At 39.6% G+C, this 17,571-nt stretch overlaps 1 protein-coding gene across 1 annotated transcript; it reads right to left on the reverse strand.

The window, feature by feature from the left end:
* Positions 1–745: 745 nt before the first annotated feature.
* Positions 746–17,047, reverse strand: LOC121312930 (peptidyl-prolyl cis-trans isomerase FKBP9-like). The gene is made up of 10 exons (XM_041244860.1): positions 16,623–17,047; positions 10,969–11,114; positions 9,033–9,222; positions 8,410–8,555; positions 7,125–7,314; positions 6,439–6,584; positions 5,525–5,714; positions 4,406–4,551; positions 2,861–3,024; positions 746–1,807 (listed from the first exon to the last, which is right to left on the reverse strand). Exons 1-10 carry the CDS (start codon positions 16,826–16,828, stop codon positions 1,628–1,630), a joined length of 1,704 nt encoding a protein of 567 aa, XP_041100794.1. The 5' UTR covers positions 16,829–17,047; the 3' UTR covers positions 746–1,627.
* Between the last annotated feature and the right edge of the window lie 524 nt (positions 17,048–17,571).

Below are 17,571 nucleotides of genomic sequence, written 5' to 3' on the forward strand. Positions count from 1 at the left end.
GATCACACGTAAGATAGTGATAGTACACATATGTTACTTTGGTGATGTTCACAGGGGCATAACTTGAGACCTCCAAACATTCACTTACTTCAACCTGAACCAGATTCAAACTGAGGACTCCCAGTGGAATCCACAAAGAGCTTTGGGATTTCATGCAGGTATAATAAACTGTCGAAGATTTTACCTTATAGAATAATGCAGGCCCTCTATGTAGGTCCACTAGCTGTTTATCATGGTTTTCAAGATGAACTAATCATAGTAAACTCCAGTACTTTGGTTAACAAAGTCATACAAAAGGTGCACTAACACACTAAACCTTAAAATTTAAATACCTCTTTTGTGGTGTCTGTTTGTCAACATTTTTTTTATCATTATGGGGTAACAATAATGAGTGTACAGTTTTTTTTTTAAGAAACATGGCAGGTTTGTTAAACAAGTAGAAAATACATTTTTAAAGAACTACTCAATTACCACCATATTTGAACCCCTCCCCCCTAGGAATAATACATACAAGTAATACTGCCTCTTCACAAGAATTACAGAACCTTGAAAGACTTCACACATTACATTATAATCATCTTCACACACTTGCTTAAAGTACCACATCATTGCTGTGTTACCCGTTTGACAATGTGGGCAATAATCCTTATGCTATCAGTGCACTAGAGCAGACATTTTGAAAAGAGCTTTGAAACAGACTTTAAAGTTACAAATGTAAAAAGTTGTCAGAATGTTATAGGTTACAGGTATGTTATTTAAACAGTTATAGCAACACAGGGATGTGTAACGCTATATTTTTTCAGAACCCTGCTACTTACTCTTGAAAGGGTAACAAGACTGGGTAGAAGTGTTTCACAAAAGATAAAATCGCCGCTATGAAACGTGCAGTGCTTTAAAAAAAAAAAAAAAATCTTTCTACGTCGACAACACGCACTACTAAAAGGCACAGAGAGGTAAATCCAAAATTGAACTTTTTTTTTTTTAAATGAACTTGAAAATAAGATCCAGGGTTGGGTACCTGGTTCTCTTGGCCTTTTTTGAATAACTGGAAAAAAACAAAGGTTGCTCATATCGATAGTTACTGCTTTCCTTGCCATCCTCTCAAAAAGCACTAGAGGAGCAAACGCCACATTTAAACAATTTAGATTAGTTTTGTTTTTGCAGCTGTTTACACAAAAGATGTTCACCTTATCTTTGTAGCCACTAGAACTTCCAAGCAATTGCTTCAACACAACACAGATTCTTTCTGCAAGGATGGAAATAAGTACATGCAGAGCAGTTTGATCCATTCCTGGTTTTACTACAAGTTAATAAAACATACCTTAGCTTCTTACCTGTAGACTGTGGCTAATGTCCTTATTTCCATCCCTTTCCAGTTGAGTAAGTCCACTCAACAGATAAACCTCTTGGCAGAGACCAGTTCCAAACGGTCAGTAGATAATGAAGAATATGTTACTTCATCTAATAACAGATGAACGAATGGAAACTTTGTTGACAAAGTTGTTACACTTTTCATAAAAAACCTTCCTTGATCCTTTAAGTGTTGTATAAAAATGGATTGAAAAACAGATACAGCCCCTGCACGCGCCCGCCTCCACTCCCATCCCCTCTCTACTGTCTCTCGTTATTACAGTTCATCATGCTGCTTGGTCTCCTCATCCTTCAGTTTGAACTCGTCAGCTGTGATCTTCCCATCGCTGTTGCGGTCCTGATTGGAGAACATGTTGTCGATGATTTTGCCGACTTCAAAGCCTGGAGCCAGCTTGCCTTTCCCAGTCGCCACCTGATGGTTGATGTAATTCAAGAACTGCCAAAAGAATAAAGTATGAACTGTAAGTATAGTACATATCTCCCCACCAGGATAAATCCCATAGTGTTGCACGGCAAGTATCATGAACAAGCAGGTCAGCCACACCATGTAGAATAGCATCTCCAATACACAGCTTCATCACATAGGTGCACATACTCATTTCACCAGTTGCAGAACATATTTATGCAAAAGATATTTGGACTTATAATAAATAACCTTTTCTACCATGTTTCATCTCAAGTGGATTTCAAGATACGGCAAAAAGATGCACATGGAGAATCTACCTCACCTCTATTCCTGTTGCCAGTGTCATGAAAAGTTAGGAATGAGAGAGGTCATTAGGCCTAGACATGAATTCTTCACAGGAATAAGACAACTCATTAAAAGGCGTATAAAAATAAAAAAAAAAGTCAATAGCAAACTTTTTTTTGTGTTTTTTGTACAAAAACGGGTCGAGCTTTTTAAACGTTTTGATTTTTACAATTTATTAAAGCCACATCAGCAGTCAACATGGGGGAATAATAAAAAAATGAAAAGGCTCCCGAGTGGCACATCTGTTTAATGCTCTCCACGTGGAGTGCAGGATGCGCCCTATAGCCCAGTTCGAGTCCAGGTTATTCCACTGCCGACCGTGGACGGGAGTTCCAGGGGGCTGCACACAATTGGCTGAGCACCGCCTGGGGTGGGGGCTTAGGTCAGGCAGGGTGTCCTCGGCTCACCGCGCACCAGCGACCCTTGTAGACCCCTGTAAGTTGCCCAGAGCTGCAGATGATGTAGCTCTGAGGTGGCTGTATGGCGAGTTGCAGTGAAAAGTGAACGTCTGACGGCACACATTTCAGAAGACACGTGTGTCCATCTTTATCCCTCCCGAGTCAGCACGGGGGTGGCAGCAGTGAGCTGGGTTGAAATAAACAATAACTGGGCTTATCAAACTGGGGAGAAAATAAGAAATAATTGGCGATTCTAAATTTAAAAAAAAAAGAAAAAATGAAAGCCACTATTTTCTGTGTAGTACATGCATTTAGACACCTTGAGAAGAGCAGTACATACCTCGACGGGATCAACGTGTCCATCCAGATTCTTGTCCATTTCGGTGAAGAGATCAGGGGTGACGTCACTGTTCCAGATGAACATGTAGCCATCGGGGAGTCCCTCCTCCAAATCAATCATCTCAATATCAAACACTAGCACAGCACTGCCCGGCACCTCCCCTTCTGAAGAACAGCAGAAAAACACACACTTCAGCACTCAGAGCTGGGAAACCAGCACTTTCCTGACAGCTCCCAATAATGCTCAATATAGACTAGTGTCCTGTCTAGACTAAGATCAACTTGGTATGGGTATGAAATCAGTGTTACCTTAGCTAATGTATTCTTGTATAGATTTACTGTGTGTATAATTTTCAGTTACAGTAATCAAATCCTGGTGACTTTGTAAAACTTGTAAGGGCACTCAGAGCACAGTCCTGCATCGGGTGCCCGTGGGTGACCTGCAAAAGCAGGTCGGGTTCGGGTCAGAATGTGAACTTTCACTGTATGCGGTTCGGGCCAAAAAATGTACATTTCGGGTCAGACTCGGGTCTGAATTGAACCACCAAAAAATGTTTTCTGTCTTTTCAGCGTACTTGTCTGTAACCCTTTCCCAAATAATGTATTTGAAGGTAAATGTGCCGGTATTCCCTGCACTAAAGCAGGAGGCGATTAGGGAGGAGTCAGCTGCCTAAGCAGTGTTCTCAGTTTGTACTGCCGATTGTTTGATACGTTGCAAGATCCTTTTATCACGTCCACTTGGTGCTATTAATGTCTGTGGGAGAGCCGAAACAAATGATAACAGAGGGTTTATATTATGTAGGTAAATCAGAAGTGTGGAATTATTCTGTGTTCACAGCGAATGAAAATAATGAACATGTGACAACCACAACGCTGATACATCTCTGCGACAGCACAGGTGTAGCTCCCTTTCAACTGGTGGCATGATAGGAATAGACAGGTATTTTATAGTAAAGTAAGTACAGATAGTTAATGTTTTACTATGTTGAAATATATCCAGACCAAGAGGGTGCTACCACACTGTATAGCCTATGTACAAACTCAATCTGTGAAGAATGGTAGAGATATCTGTGTGAGTGTGAGAGTCGGTCAGCGCAGGCAGTAGGTAAAGGACAAACACTTGCGGGTTTGGGTCGGGTTGCAGGTCTTACTAAACCAGGTCAGGTCAGCTCATGGGTAAGAAGACGGTGCTGCAGCGGGTTGTGGGTTCAGGTCAGAAGTGGGGTTGTGAAAAAAAATGGATGTGCACAGGACTCTGACTCAGGAGACATGTTTTCTCTGCGAGTAGAGCTTGTACAGCAGAGTGTAACCATTAACCTGTCCCCCTGCAACAGTGAATGGACATTTGTTCTCCATGGCACTCATACCAATGTATTTCTTAAATCCACTAGGATGTGATGACTGAAACAGAATATAACACACAGTACAAACTGATTGCAAACAAGAAAATGAATCCATTTGTGATGTTTCAGACCTGTATAATTGAGACAGATATTGAAGCACATCAAGTAGTGAGGACTGAGGTATGAAAGTACACAGAACTTACCAACTCCCCTCTCTCCGTAGCCCAGGTGAGGTGGGATGACAAGAGTGCGCTTCTCCCCAATGCACATGCCCTTCAGACCCATGTCCATTCCCAGGACAACCTGCCCGGAGCCCAGCACTACGTTGTATGTTTTTCCATAGCTGTGCCTAAAATGATCACTCACATATCTGACTTTCGAAGCAAAAAAGAACCACGGCACTCCTGAAACATGCAGCCCTATAATATAACCTTATAATTAGGTATGAATGGGGAAAAAAGCACCAGGTCCATCATCCACAACTTCTAATTATAATCAATTCTCAATTCTGTGGCAACACTTATAAACCAAACCAAGTAGACTACATTTTTGGCTAATGTTAATCAATAATGCATTTCCCAACAAGTTTGAATTCTTGTTTAGAACCTCTGCCACTGCACTTCTACCTTCCTCATATAATAAAGCTTTAGTAAGGATATTGAATAAAATGTTATATACAGTGCTTCTACTCTTTATTGTACAGCAACAATGCATTTCTGTTTTGAACCTTCTCTTACTAAACAGGACTGCTTACAGATTAGTTCCACCTCAGTGCCAACTCACAGTTTAGAAACAATCTGGCTTGATAGAACACACTCCTGCATCATGCAATGGCCCAATGCTTTTTCTACAGGGAGTTAAATTAATATCAGATGTGAACTGAGGGTTTAGATTAAAGTGGAGTGGAACATCTGTCTTCCTTCTGATTACTCGCTCTTTTAACAAAAAAAAAAAAAGTCATTTAAATTTGTGTCCAGGTGTCTATTGGTTTCAGTATTTCCTCAGTGGAGCACATACAGCACTTTCCAGAATTTCATAAATTAACCCTATATACACACACTACTGTTTTTTTTTTTTTTTTTTTTTTACTTTGACTTTAGGTGTTTCACTCAGTAACATACAGTTCTTAAACTGATGCAATACAAAAACTGTAACAGTAAATTAAAATGATTTAAAAATGAACAAAATAAAATAAAAAAAACTTAAACAACTATCTACCAAAGCATTGTATTAAATAAAATATGTGGACGTGCATGGGAATATTTATTGACACCCATCCGAATGCTTTCCCTGCCACCAATGAACACCTGCAAGGCTCTTACGTGGAGTCTAAGAGAGTGCCGTCCATCAGACTGGCATTGTAGTGGTACTTCACAAAGTCTCCCTTCTTGCTGAGGACGTCGCACTTGCTGGGTTTGAAGAAGGTTTTGATCTCCACGGTGTCGGAGGGGTTGTGGAAATCGATGATGTAAATATCAAAGATCAGTACGGCAGAGCCTGGAATCTCGGTGCCTGTCGGGTAACACAAACAGTAGAAACAGGTTCTTTCAACCATGTCGGAAATATAAACTATTACTAAAGCTGACAAAAAGAAATGTAATTTGTGCATATGCTGGTTTATTCAGAGTGGCCTTAGTGACAGAATTCATGATCTCTGCTTTACCTCCAGCTATATATAGTGTTTCTATCGAGTCAGTAAGGTTAGGATAAAACCAATGGATAAAATAAACCTCTTAACTGCTAATAGTGACCAAATTAAAAACAAAAACAAAAAACTTAAGACTGTAGTCTCTTGCTAAAATATGTACTTAATAGAGTTAAACAAAGATTATGTATTGAAGGGACTTTAAGCTGTTACATTAACGCTACATTTAAAATACACAACACAGGTAAAGTATTTTCGTATGAAAAGTCAAATTGTGCATGATTTATGCATCTTCATCTTTAAGTACATAAGTAATTAATAAAAAATAAATGTATAACTGACAAATGTTGCTCTACAAGGAGTATAATTGAATTCTATGCATATCCATACCCATACATACGTTGCACAGTTATGGTACAACGGTTAAGAACATATCTTAAATGGAAAAAAGTTAAATCACTATTGGTAGGAAGTCTGTGGGATTTGAACAACATCCCAGGTTTAATATCCAATGCAACCAATAACTATAAAACCAGGAGAATTCACTCTGCAGCAGCTGGGCTGCTGGTTTCAGGGGTACCCCGCCCTCACCTGTGCCCTCTTCGCCGTAACCCAGGTGAGGCGGGATGGTGACCCGCCGCTTTTCTCCGACACACACGCCTAGCAAGCCCTCGTCCATCCCAGCAATGACATAGCCCTTACCGATGTATGTGTCGTAGGTGCGATTCCGAGAATAGCTGAAAGAGAAGGAATGTGAGGTGCGGGAAGCAACAGGGCACTCGAGGAGGGAATCGGGTTCAGATGTTAGTCTGGTTCAGATCGTGTATGCAATCTGGAAAATGAAAGAATGCTAATGACGGCAAGTAGATTCAGGCCCACAGACACACATAAGTGTCAGCACACACCACGATAACCCATGCAGGCTCAAAGAACTCCAATGAAGACAACTGATTTTGGAGCAGACACCAACAGTCAGAACCATGAAGCAAATCTGTATCATTTTTTGGTATTTATTTTTGGTATACAAGTTTGTTTCTGGAAATTTAGAATTCTAAGAAAGAACCATGTTTCACAACGCATGGACACATTCTTCACCAAAAAAAAAATAAATAATGAGCATATATATTTTAAAATGTATTTTCTTAATTATGTTTTTATAATATTGAAGGTTTCAATAAAAAGAAACTAAAACTGCAACTGCATGTCAGCATTCTAGTGTATTTAAAAAACAGCAGACAAACAGTACAGCAAATAAACATGATTTTAGTCACATATACCTTGAATCAAAGAGAGTCCCATCCATAAGAGTCCCGTTGTAGTGGTATCTGATGAAGTCCCCGACTTTGCTCTTCCTCGGACAGGTTTCAGGGACATCCAGCTTCTCTACAGTGATGGAGTCTTTGGGGTTGTGGAGATCCAGCAAAACAACGTCAAACACCAGAGAGGCCTGGCCAGGAATGTCACTGCCTGAGAGAGAAGACAGAGAATGATACCCACTGTAAAACAAGAAATAAGTCTGGTAATATAGGACACAAATAATACAATGCAGGCAATAGGTGCGGCAGTACTCAAGTACTAGGGCTGCTACGATCAAATCGAATATCAATTCCATTCCTCATTACAAACATCGAGACAAACACTGGAAAATCAATTCAATAATTACATTTATGTTGCTTGTATAGTTCATAAAATTATTTCAATTTCTCAACAAAACTGCACCAAACACCCTAACATGCTATTTACAGTATTTCTGCCAAAGACAAGCAGTGGGTGTGTTCTTTTTTCCCCTGCTCAAGCGTTAACTACCACCTGATTTGCTGGTCCCACCCTACAAGCCAATCGGTTTTTAAAAAGCTTTGGAAGCACACTCTCTGTGTATTCGACGTAATCAAAAAAAGCTCCGTCCTGGATGCAGAGCTGGTCGACAGGATTGTATTCCTGGTAAACAACATGCTAATTGTGCACATTGAAGAAAACTGACTGTATACACTTTGCGCTTCTTTGGAGATTCAAAATTAACGGTTAAACCAGGGAATAATTGGTTTGTGTTTTTTTTTTGTTTTTGTTTCAAACGGGGCTGTGTGCCATCTGCGTTTCCGTGTTTAACGACCACATCTAGTCGATGCAAGTGCAGTCAAATCCGCCCACAAACATAAAAGGGTAATGCTGGTATTCCTACCATGTGCAAAGCTACATTACTGTTAATTACCCCTTGTATTCCATTGTTGTCCACAACCTTTTACTGAACAGCAATGACATCAAGATAATCCTGTCGGGGTGGGGGGGATGAAAATATTTATAGGCGGTACAATCACTGATATTTCTTCTACTATATTTCCTGTGTTCCTAATTAATTGATTGCTACTTGGAGGCTTAACTGACAGACCTACTCAGTACTGTGAACCAGAAATCAACCAATGCCTCAGCATGACAATAGGGGGCACTGTCTTGTAGGAGGTGCTATCCTTATCCTTTCAATGAGACACCGGGCTCTATTCACAAAACATTAACAACCGTTGTTAAGCAATCGTTAAATGTGTGTTTAAAATGTCCCTGCCTTACCGTCTCCATTCTCTCCGTAGCCCAGGGAAGGTGGCATGGTGATGATGCGTTTCTCTCCCACACACATTCCCAGCATCCCTTGGTCCATGCCAGCGATGAGCCAGCCAATTCCTACATAGGTGTCGTAGGTGCGCATGCGAGTGTAGCTGTAAAAAACAAACAGTAGAGAAGCTGCAGGGAGAAAATACAACCAGAGACACAGGGAGAGAAGAACAAAAAAACACAAAACTACAACCTCTAGCAGATATCTGCCTTGATCAAACAATATGACAGACAGCACGCTGTGAATAGCCACGGTCAAAGCTTATTGTACTGTGAATAGGCGGATAGATTTATAGTACATTATAGTACATGTAAAAGGAAATACCGTTAAAGAAAGACCTTGATGATTCAACCCAGCCATGGCCAAAAGATTTTTAATACATACATCCAACACATTTTTTAACATCATTTAAGAGCTACTGAATCAAGTTTCCTGTCATATTGCTTTGACTGCTACAGCCGATGTTACAGATGACTTTAACATGCAACTAGAACTAAAGAGCACCACCTGAACAAAAGTAAAAATCCACTTAACACAGCCTATACAAATAAGAACAACAACAACTCAAAACTACACTTACCTGGAGTCAAACAGGGTCCCATCCAGCAAGGTGCCGTTGTAATGGTAGCGCACAAAGTCGGAGACCTCAATGGTGCGCCCGCAGTTCTCAGGCTTGTAGTACGTTTTTATCTGAACTTTATCTTCTGGGTTCCAGATGTCCAGCAGCAGCACGTCGAAGTGGAGAATGGAATTGGGAGGGATGGTGTCTCCTGAGAATATAACAAGGTACTGTAAAGAGAATGGGCGGTAAAGGAAGATGCAAAGGCTGCCCTTCATATCAATGACATCATTGGGCAAGTTCAGCATGGAAGAGGGGGTCTTGGTCCCTGTTCAGCTCCTCCTACATGGCACAAAGCAGCCCAAGCTCAACTGAGGAAGCTGGTAGTCAATGAGGTGCAAAAGCAGGAGGAGAGCAAGAGGTGCGTAAAGGCAGTTTCATAGGCAAAGCAGGGAGAATGGATGAGATGGGAGAGTGTGGAACAACGCAAGATCAGCTTCCGAGATCTATGGACGAGATGGGATTGGGTGGAACAACGCAAGATCAGTAGCTGAGATCTATGGACAATGGAACACAGCAGGATCAGTTTCCTCATCAGGTCAACATATGATGTTCTCCCATCACCACAGAACCTTATGAGTAGGAGAGGATCCAGGGTGTCCTCTGTGTTCATTGGCAGCTACATTAATACACATTTTCACAGTATGTAAGGGGGGGGTCTTAGCTAAGGATGGTTTACTTGGCGTCACCCATCTCGAGATTTCTCACCAAGCATAGCGGAGATGAAACTGGGAATTCTATTCTGGTACACAGTGAAAGTTTAAGTTCAGGTGAGCGCCCTGACTTGAAATACCTTCTCTAAGCTTGAGGCTTCAGGTCTATCCAAAGATTTCTGAACTGTGTTAATAAAGTGCCTTATTTCACCGTATAATGGTATTTAAAACAGGATTCATTCATCTGACTTTTTACATATTTGCCCTTACTCTGGTCCCCACCACAGTCGGATATGTGACTGATTACTGTATTTAAACTGGTGTTGAAACAATATTGATACGAATGGCAAATTGATAGTCTTTACTGAAGGTTTGTTCCAGTTTGTTTTTATTCCCTCTGTAGAAAAAATATGGCATGACCACAGATGGAACAAATCCCAACATGTCTTCACAAAGCTTGTACCAGATGACACACTTGCCGTGCAGTTGGATACAGCAAGTTCCCAGTTATAAATTCCTCAATTATAGCCAATCAGCTTTTTTAATAACAAATCACACATGATCGTAGAACCAGCATTATGTTGCTTTTAGTACAAAAGAGGGTTAAGTGGTCAAATATGCTGGGACTCCGAATTTCAAAGTTATAAAAGCATGACTCCTCAAAGCGCAGGCAGAACTGGAATTTTTAAGTGCAACTGGACACAGCAAGATCTTCAAATTTAATATTGTTCAGTTTAGAGCTAACTTCTCAGCCAAAAAATGAAATCTCACTTATCCAAAATTAGCCAATACCCACCATTTGTTATTTGATGTATAGATATACACAGTTATATATACTTGCACTCACTTTAGTGAATGTAAAAACAGCATGAGGGTTAATACAAATTCCATTTTAAAACACCACCTGGTGGCAGTAGATTGAAACTGCTGTTATTAACCAGTGTCTTAAAGTGAAGGTCAGGTGATTTAAAAATCAAACCCCTTCAAGTTGTGCCGCATGTGCTTTTTATTGCAGCCATCACCACACTCCCTACCCAGAACCCTACCTGCTACATGTATAGTGACACTTATATAAGATTGTATTGGACTGTACCGTGTATCTTGGTGTATCCTTTAGTAATCCTAATGTGACAATGTAGTTTAGTATAAACCCTATAACAACCACAGCTTTACTATAGGAGTCATGCATAAAGACATTATAACATACAATAGTATTCCCCCCCCCGATTCAACACTGTACTCACCATATCCATCCTTGCCATAGGCCATCTTGGGTGGGATTTTAACCAGCCGCCTCTCGTTCACACACATGCCGACTAGGGCCTTGTCCATTCCCTCGATGAGCTGCCTCTTTCCCACATACACGTTGTAAGTTGAGCCTTTGTCATAGCTAGCGCGGAAAATGAGAAATCAAACTATGGAATGCAAACAATTGAAGCACAGAGTCTGCAAACACAGGAGCAATTAACACTCAACCACTGTAGTATCGTATTGCTATTAGCAATATGGTAGGCCCAATTTAAAAACATGTAAAAAGATGATAAAAGGTAAAAGTAACTGTGACCAAATGCAATGGTAGTTGCGAAGTACAAAAAGGTGCAAATTCACAGAGACATCGCAGCCTCCAGGGTACTGAAGCGGGGTGGCGACGTCAGAAGTTCCATTTTGTAAACGTCACCATATTTACGAGTCAGCAACACTTAATTACAAAGAAAATATCTTTAGAAATAGACAGAAAGGCATCTGTTTCTTTTCCATACAGCGGCATTATTCAAGCTCCTTCATTATATAATTAAACAGATTGCTGGGTTAGTTAAGACGGCCACATTCATTACAGAATCCGTTTCTGAGATATAAACAGATAAATACTAAGACAAAACAAAAATATTACTTCATTGATAACATTGTAAGGGGGCGACAAATCTTTACTTCCGTTAGATGCTTTTCGACGATGCGCCTGCCTTTTTTTTTTTTGGTAAGGCTGCAGTTTTTTTTTCTTTTTTTTATATCACCACCCCATTTCAGTCACATATTCGCAGCTACGTCTGTGTACATCTGTTACCTATACACTTCTCGGCCACCATAACATATAATGTGATACACTCATAATAAATACAGTACTGTATGTCTATCACAGGTCAAAGTAGGGTATGGCAGGGTTGGAGTGAAAGGCCGTTCACACCGGACGCGGCGCGCATGCCGCCTCCTTGCACGTAGCTCTGCAGTCGCCGCAGACCAGTGTTCACACCACACGCGGCACGGTAAAGTCAGACTACTGTTCACACCGCACGCGGCACGGTAAAGTCAGACTATAGTTCACACCGCACGCGGCATGGTAAAGTCAGTGGGTGGTCTCTTGTCACGGCTGCATGTACAAGCAGTAAATGCCAGAGGGAAGGGGAAACTGTTTTTATACAGAAGGCACAAAGCTTAGTAAAAAAAAAAAAAAATAGTAATATATATACATATACACACACACACATATACATACACAGACACACACACACTTTTTTTTTTTTTTTTTTTTTTTTTTTTTACCTGGAACAATGAACAACAAACAAAAAATAATAATTTTGATCGCCTCTACCGGAGAAAGAAAAAAAAGTAAGTCATCGCCAAGAAAAGAAAAAAGGTAGAGCGAATATCATCGTCTGATACACGATGAAGATGATGAAAAAGTGCAGCAGACGCAGCAGTGATCTTCTGCTAACTGACTGAAGGGACTTATTCAGGGAGTCCAACAAACCACAGACACTGTCACTGCCTTGGAAAGCAGTGACAAGCGAGCAGAAAGCAGACTTAAGACTCTCTTAGCCTAGTATATATTGTGACCACTGTTGGGACATTATATTTTATTTGTATTATTGCATTTTTCGGGATTTCCCAAACAGCAACCTCAATTTCAGTTAATCCAAATTAGTTTTTCACCAATTCAGGCTCAACTCAGTCACAATCTGCACAGATTAATGGGGGTCTACTGTAGTACATCTTAAAATGTACCTTCAGTCTCGCTATCTGTATTGGACACATGCAGGAACAATGCTATTTCAATCACAATATATTGCCATATGCAAAGAAAATTATTTGTGTGCATAAGAATTGCAGGAAGAATACACGGGACGAATTTAAAAGTCTCATTTTTACTTTACCGCTTGCGAGCAGACAAGTGATTGATAGTGACAGAGAAGGTATGTCTACTCGTACATCCCAGTGCAGTCACACACAATTCAGGGTGGATCTGATTACCTAAATAATGTAGACCATTTACATGCATTGATATGCACTTTAGAAAGATAATCAAACATGTGGAGGACATGGCTTCACTGTACACAGTCATCTGCTAGAAAAGAGATCATTTACAATGAAAGTAAGGAAAGAGGGCTTAAGTTGTATTATGCAGAAGCTGAAATTAAATGGCAGAAAGAGTTAAAGCTACAGAGAAACTTAATCAAACTGACATCAAGAATATAAATTAAAAAAGGAGGTGCATAGAGAAAACTGAGCAGCTTGAAACAAAAGGTCAATTAAATTGCTCAACTGACATCTGAAAAAAAGAGCAAAAATACAGGGAATTCAAGGAGACAAATGAAAGGCTAAAGAATACAGAGGACTTGTGGGGACTGCTGGAGAAGTGTAAACAGAGCAAAAACTATGAAAGCAAATTATTATAAGAGAAACAGATGGAGAGAAACAGAATTGTGATTCGGTAGGCAAGGCGAGGGAGTGAAATGAGCAGGAGCAGTATTGGCAGGATGTCTGAGGTGAAGGCAGAATTGGATTGTTTCCTTAGTGCTAAAACAATTACTTCCATCATGGTAGTGTAACAAAAGCCTTAATAAGTGGAGCCGACTGCACATATATATATTGTAACATTAGCCATCAGCCAAGGCTCGGTTGTGCCCTTTAAAACACTTGACCCAGACAAAGAACTGCAAGTTTAGCACAGTTGTGCACTTTTATTAACACAAAGACCTAGTTCCCATTCTAGTGCTAAACTAAACTTTTCTTCACTCTTAACTAACACACTGGACAGCTAAGCCGTTTACCAGCTGAAATACTTGTTTCACACACAGTTCACAAGCTACAAACTTCATATGGTTTGCACACTACCTTCGCTTAGACCACGCAGGTCTGCTCCTGCACATGGGTTTCCTCATTCAGCCTTGCCTACAGCATTTCCCCTGCTTTTATCTACGGTTTAATCAGCCTCAGGTGTTTTTGGCATTCTGGGGAATGTAGTCCTGCAGCACCCTCCTGACTACATCTCTTCTTCTTCCCCTACTCTGCCACAGTAGATGCAGTGAGGGAGGTGTATATGGATTTGGTGGCCAACATGGGCGATAGCACATGTAAGGCATCTCAGGAAGTCAGGACAGTGTTAGAAAAATTAGCTGCACACGGGGAGACTCCCAGGGGAGACATTTAGTAAATATATGTTTTTACAAGCAAGACAGGTATCTTTGATGGCTGTCAGAGGCATCAGGCTCAGCTCATTTGTTACAGTTAGAGAAATGGTACAAGATATTGTTAAGAGAAGAGACAATGGTTTAGATACAAATCGTTGTGAAAAGGGCATTTTCATTAAAATAACCAATCTTGTAGGGGACAGGGCTAGCACTAAGAAAATCAATGAAACTCTTGCTCAGTACAGAGCAGACAGTGACTGACAAGACTAGGATTAGCCTTGTGAATGAGCTGTTCTGAGGGTTGCATCTGATTGATGGTTTGGAACACCAGGCAAATGTAACACCCTGTTTGGGAGGACGTGATTTTTGGAGGCGACAAAGTTAGTGGTCTTCATTTAGGATTGATGCATAGAACTGCAGATGAGAGTGGCAGTTAGATTGATTAGAACGGTGTGCAAAGTGCTTTGTGAGAGAATGGGTAAAATTAGAGAGGCAGGCAATGAGGGAGAAGAAGCAGCAGAAAATTCAAAAGGAAGTGAAGGATATTGGTACAAAAGAGCAGTTGACAGTGGAGTTAGGGAAATATGGTGGCTGCTGAATAGTTGCGACCAGTGCTAGAATTAATGTAGCAGTTGAACAAGTAAAATTCAGATATGTAATTAGCATGAAAAATGTGAATGCGGTTTTTAATATTTCTAAAGTTATTAATTTTTTTACATTACCGTAGCTTTTCTCGTTCGTTTTGTTTTTGCTGCATTTTCATCATTTGAAATTGGAGGAAGCGCTGTGTAACTGCACAATAAAGACAGACTGATTTGACATGAGATGGGCTTTGTATCAGAAAACTGGTGACGGAGTTGGAAATCGCATGTGACTCGAGTAAGTGCAGTAAATTGATACACATACATATATATATATATATATATATATATATATATATATATATATATATATATATATATATAATGGGGATTTATTTTATTCTTATTACAAGGGCAGTAAAACGCGACTGACGTATCTGTGTAAAGGATACCCGAGTGCTGACTGTAGCAGTCAGTACCTGGTATAGTATAATAGAGATTGCAATATGATGCCCTTTGAAACATGAATACATATAAAACACTGAGGTTTCCCCAGACTCCCACGTGGAAGCACCCCATGAGACCAAATGGTACAGAACAAAGCTTACTATGTGCAGAATATCGCCCCTTAGCACCCAAACCGTGAACGTAGAGACGTAAAAGGCTCAGGTGCGATTTGTTCTCGCTAGCTAGGTGTTAACGTTAGCAGCAAACAATAGGAAAGAATGGGGCGGTTTTTTAAAATGAAAAGTTGTTTTATTTTTTTTTAAATAGCGAAAGCATCACTGGATATCTTTTTACTTAGTCCAATGCATCCTCTTTTATACAAGTCAATAATACTCAGGTTTTGATCTATAGTTAACAAATCGCAAGCTTTTAAAATGGCTCATGCGCAGTTTTTCTGTGACACAGATCAACTGTGTCGTTGCCACGCCCTTATCACCTTCTGCCCGTACTGAGATGTGCGATTTTAAAGAGGCTGGCTTGTACAAAAAACATCGACCTTCTAATTTAAAGCGGTCGTTTTGCTAACATTAACATTCTTTCTTAAAATGTCATATTTATTTAGTACAGCTTTACTGCCACTCTATATTATGAAAGCTTTGTCTGCACAGGCGTAAAAATAATCAAAGATGGTCGCCAGATAAATAAATAATAAACACATTTGGTGCGATTTTTTAAAATGTTTTCACTTCAGATACGTTTAAAATTATATGAAAACTAATTACAAAAATCGATATGATCTTTTTTTTAAATAAAATCTAGTTACGTTGGGCCACCCTACTAAGGCTACAATTTAATAATATGGTTGATATTACTTACCGTTCTATTTTGTACAGTAGATAAGTTATACATTAAAAAGGGGAACCTTTTGCTAACCTAAATCGGATGCAAATATCTATTGCACATCGCTTTGCCGCACGCTACACATACATACTAGTTTTAAGACTATTTGCAAGTAACCAATGGCAAGCTTTGGAATGTTAGGATCTCTAGTAGCTTACAAAAATGATACGTTGATTTAATGCATTCAATGTTCTTGTATTTTATTCGTATCAAACATTTACTATGACATTGTGGTTTAGCCTTGAATACGATGCTTAAAGTTAGCAAAACATTAACAACTACGAATAACTAAAAATAAGGCCCCCCGTTTAAAAGGATTGTTTTGTGGCTTGTTAGCTGTAAAACATGATAATGGAAATATGTAGATAACTCGACTCAACCATTATAAAACACTGGTTTAGCTGTACTGCTTGCCCAGTTTGCAGTAGTGTAACCATGCCCCCTACTATTAAGTGCATCACTGGTTTGGGATACAGGGATACATTTATTTATTTATTTATTTATTTTAATTATAACTGCAACACACAAAAATGTCAAGAATATCTATTTTTAAAACAACCTTACCTGGAATCAAACTTTTTGCCATCGGGGAAAGTGCCGTGATAGTGGTACCTAACGAAATCACCAGATTGTACAGCCCTAACACATTCCTCAGGGATTGAGGTCTTCTCAATAACTATGTCATCTAAAGGTACCGGGGGAGCATTACATGCTACGAAACTTATCAAAAGTGCCTGGAGGAGAATCATTAAATGCAACTTGCAGATCATTTTCTAGTTAATAATATATAGTTTTGTTTCTTAATGCAAGCCCGTTATCTCTTCTAGTTTTATTTTTTTAAATGGTGGATCCGCTATTCTTGTCGTCCCGTTTTTCTCCAGCCTTGATTGTCGCTTTGAGTGGAGTTAATGAGTCCAGATTCACAAGCCGATCCCCCTTTTCGTACTTGTAAACGTGTAGCCCTGGCCCTCAATCGGCTGGAAAAAAATCCGTCCCTCTTTTGGCTGCCTTCAGATTTGCACGCGCCTGTTTTTTGCATTGGATAGGATTACAAAACGGCAGAAAAAAACCTAAGATCTATAATACCTTACAACATAAATCTAAAATGGCGCCAAACTTACCGTTCTTGGAGCATTTGATATGTATAAACATCACAGCGGTGTTTTTATTTTGTTGCTTTAACTTATGTTGCAACTAAAGTTTTGCAAATTGAATTCAAATGAACGCCGCTGAAGGACCCCTTTAACACTTCAAAGGGGCAGCCATCCTACGTGGCAATGTGTTTAGTCCAAAATATGTTTTTTATTATAATTATTAACAGTTTTTACTATGGTTTGGATGAAGCAAGAAGATAGAGGACTTTTTTTTGTTTTTGTTTTTAAACACTTTTGTATACGTTTTATTTATTTTTTTAAAAAGAAAAATAAATAACGTACGCAAACAAAGAAAATGGATATGGTGAATGATTTAACATTTTGGTAATAGAGAGGAATAAGGTCACTGTAGCAATGAT

Source organism: Polyodon spathula, chromosome 3 (assembly GCF_017654505.1).
Source record: "Polyodon spathula isolate WHYD16114869_AA chromosome 3, ASM1765450v1, whole genome shotgun sequence".
Lineage (NCBI taxonomy): Eukaryota > Metazoa > Chordata > Actinopteri > Acipenseriformes > Polyodontidae > Polyodon > Polyodon spathula.

Excerpts from the sequence above, each read along its gene's own strand:
- LOC121312930 (XM_041244860.1), bottom strand. The coding sequence starts at position 16,828 with ATGATCTGCAAGTTGCATTTAATGATTCTCCTCCAGGCACTTTTGATA. Across the intron at positions 7,315-8,409 it reads CTACGGAGAGAATGGAGACG|GCAGTGACATTCCTGGCCAG; the intron begins GTAAGGCAGGGA and ends CTTCTCTCTCAG. Across the intron at positions 4,552-5,524 it reads GGCACTCTCTTAGACTCCAC|GCACAGCTATGGAAAAACAT; the intron begins GTAAGAGCCTTG and ends TGATCATTTTAG.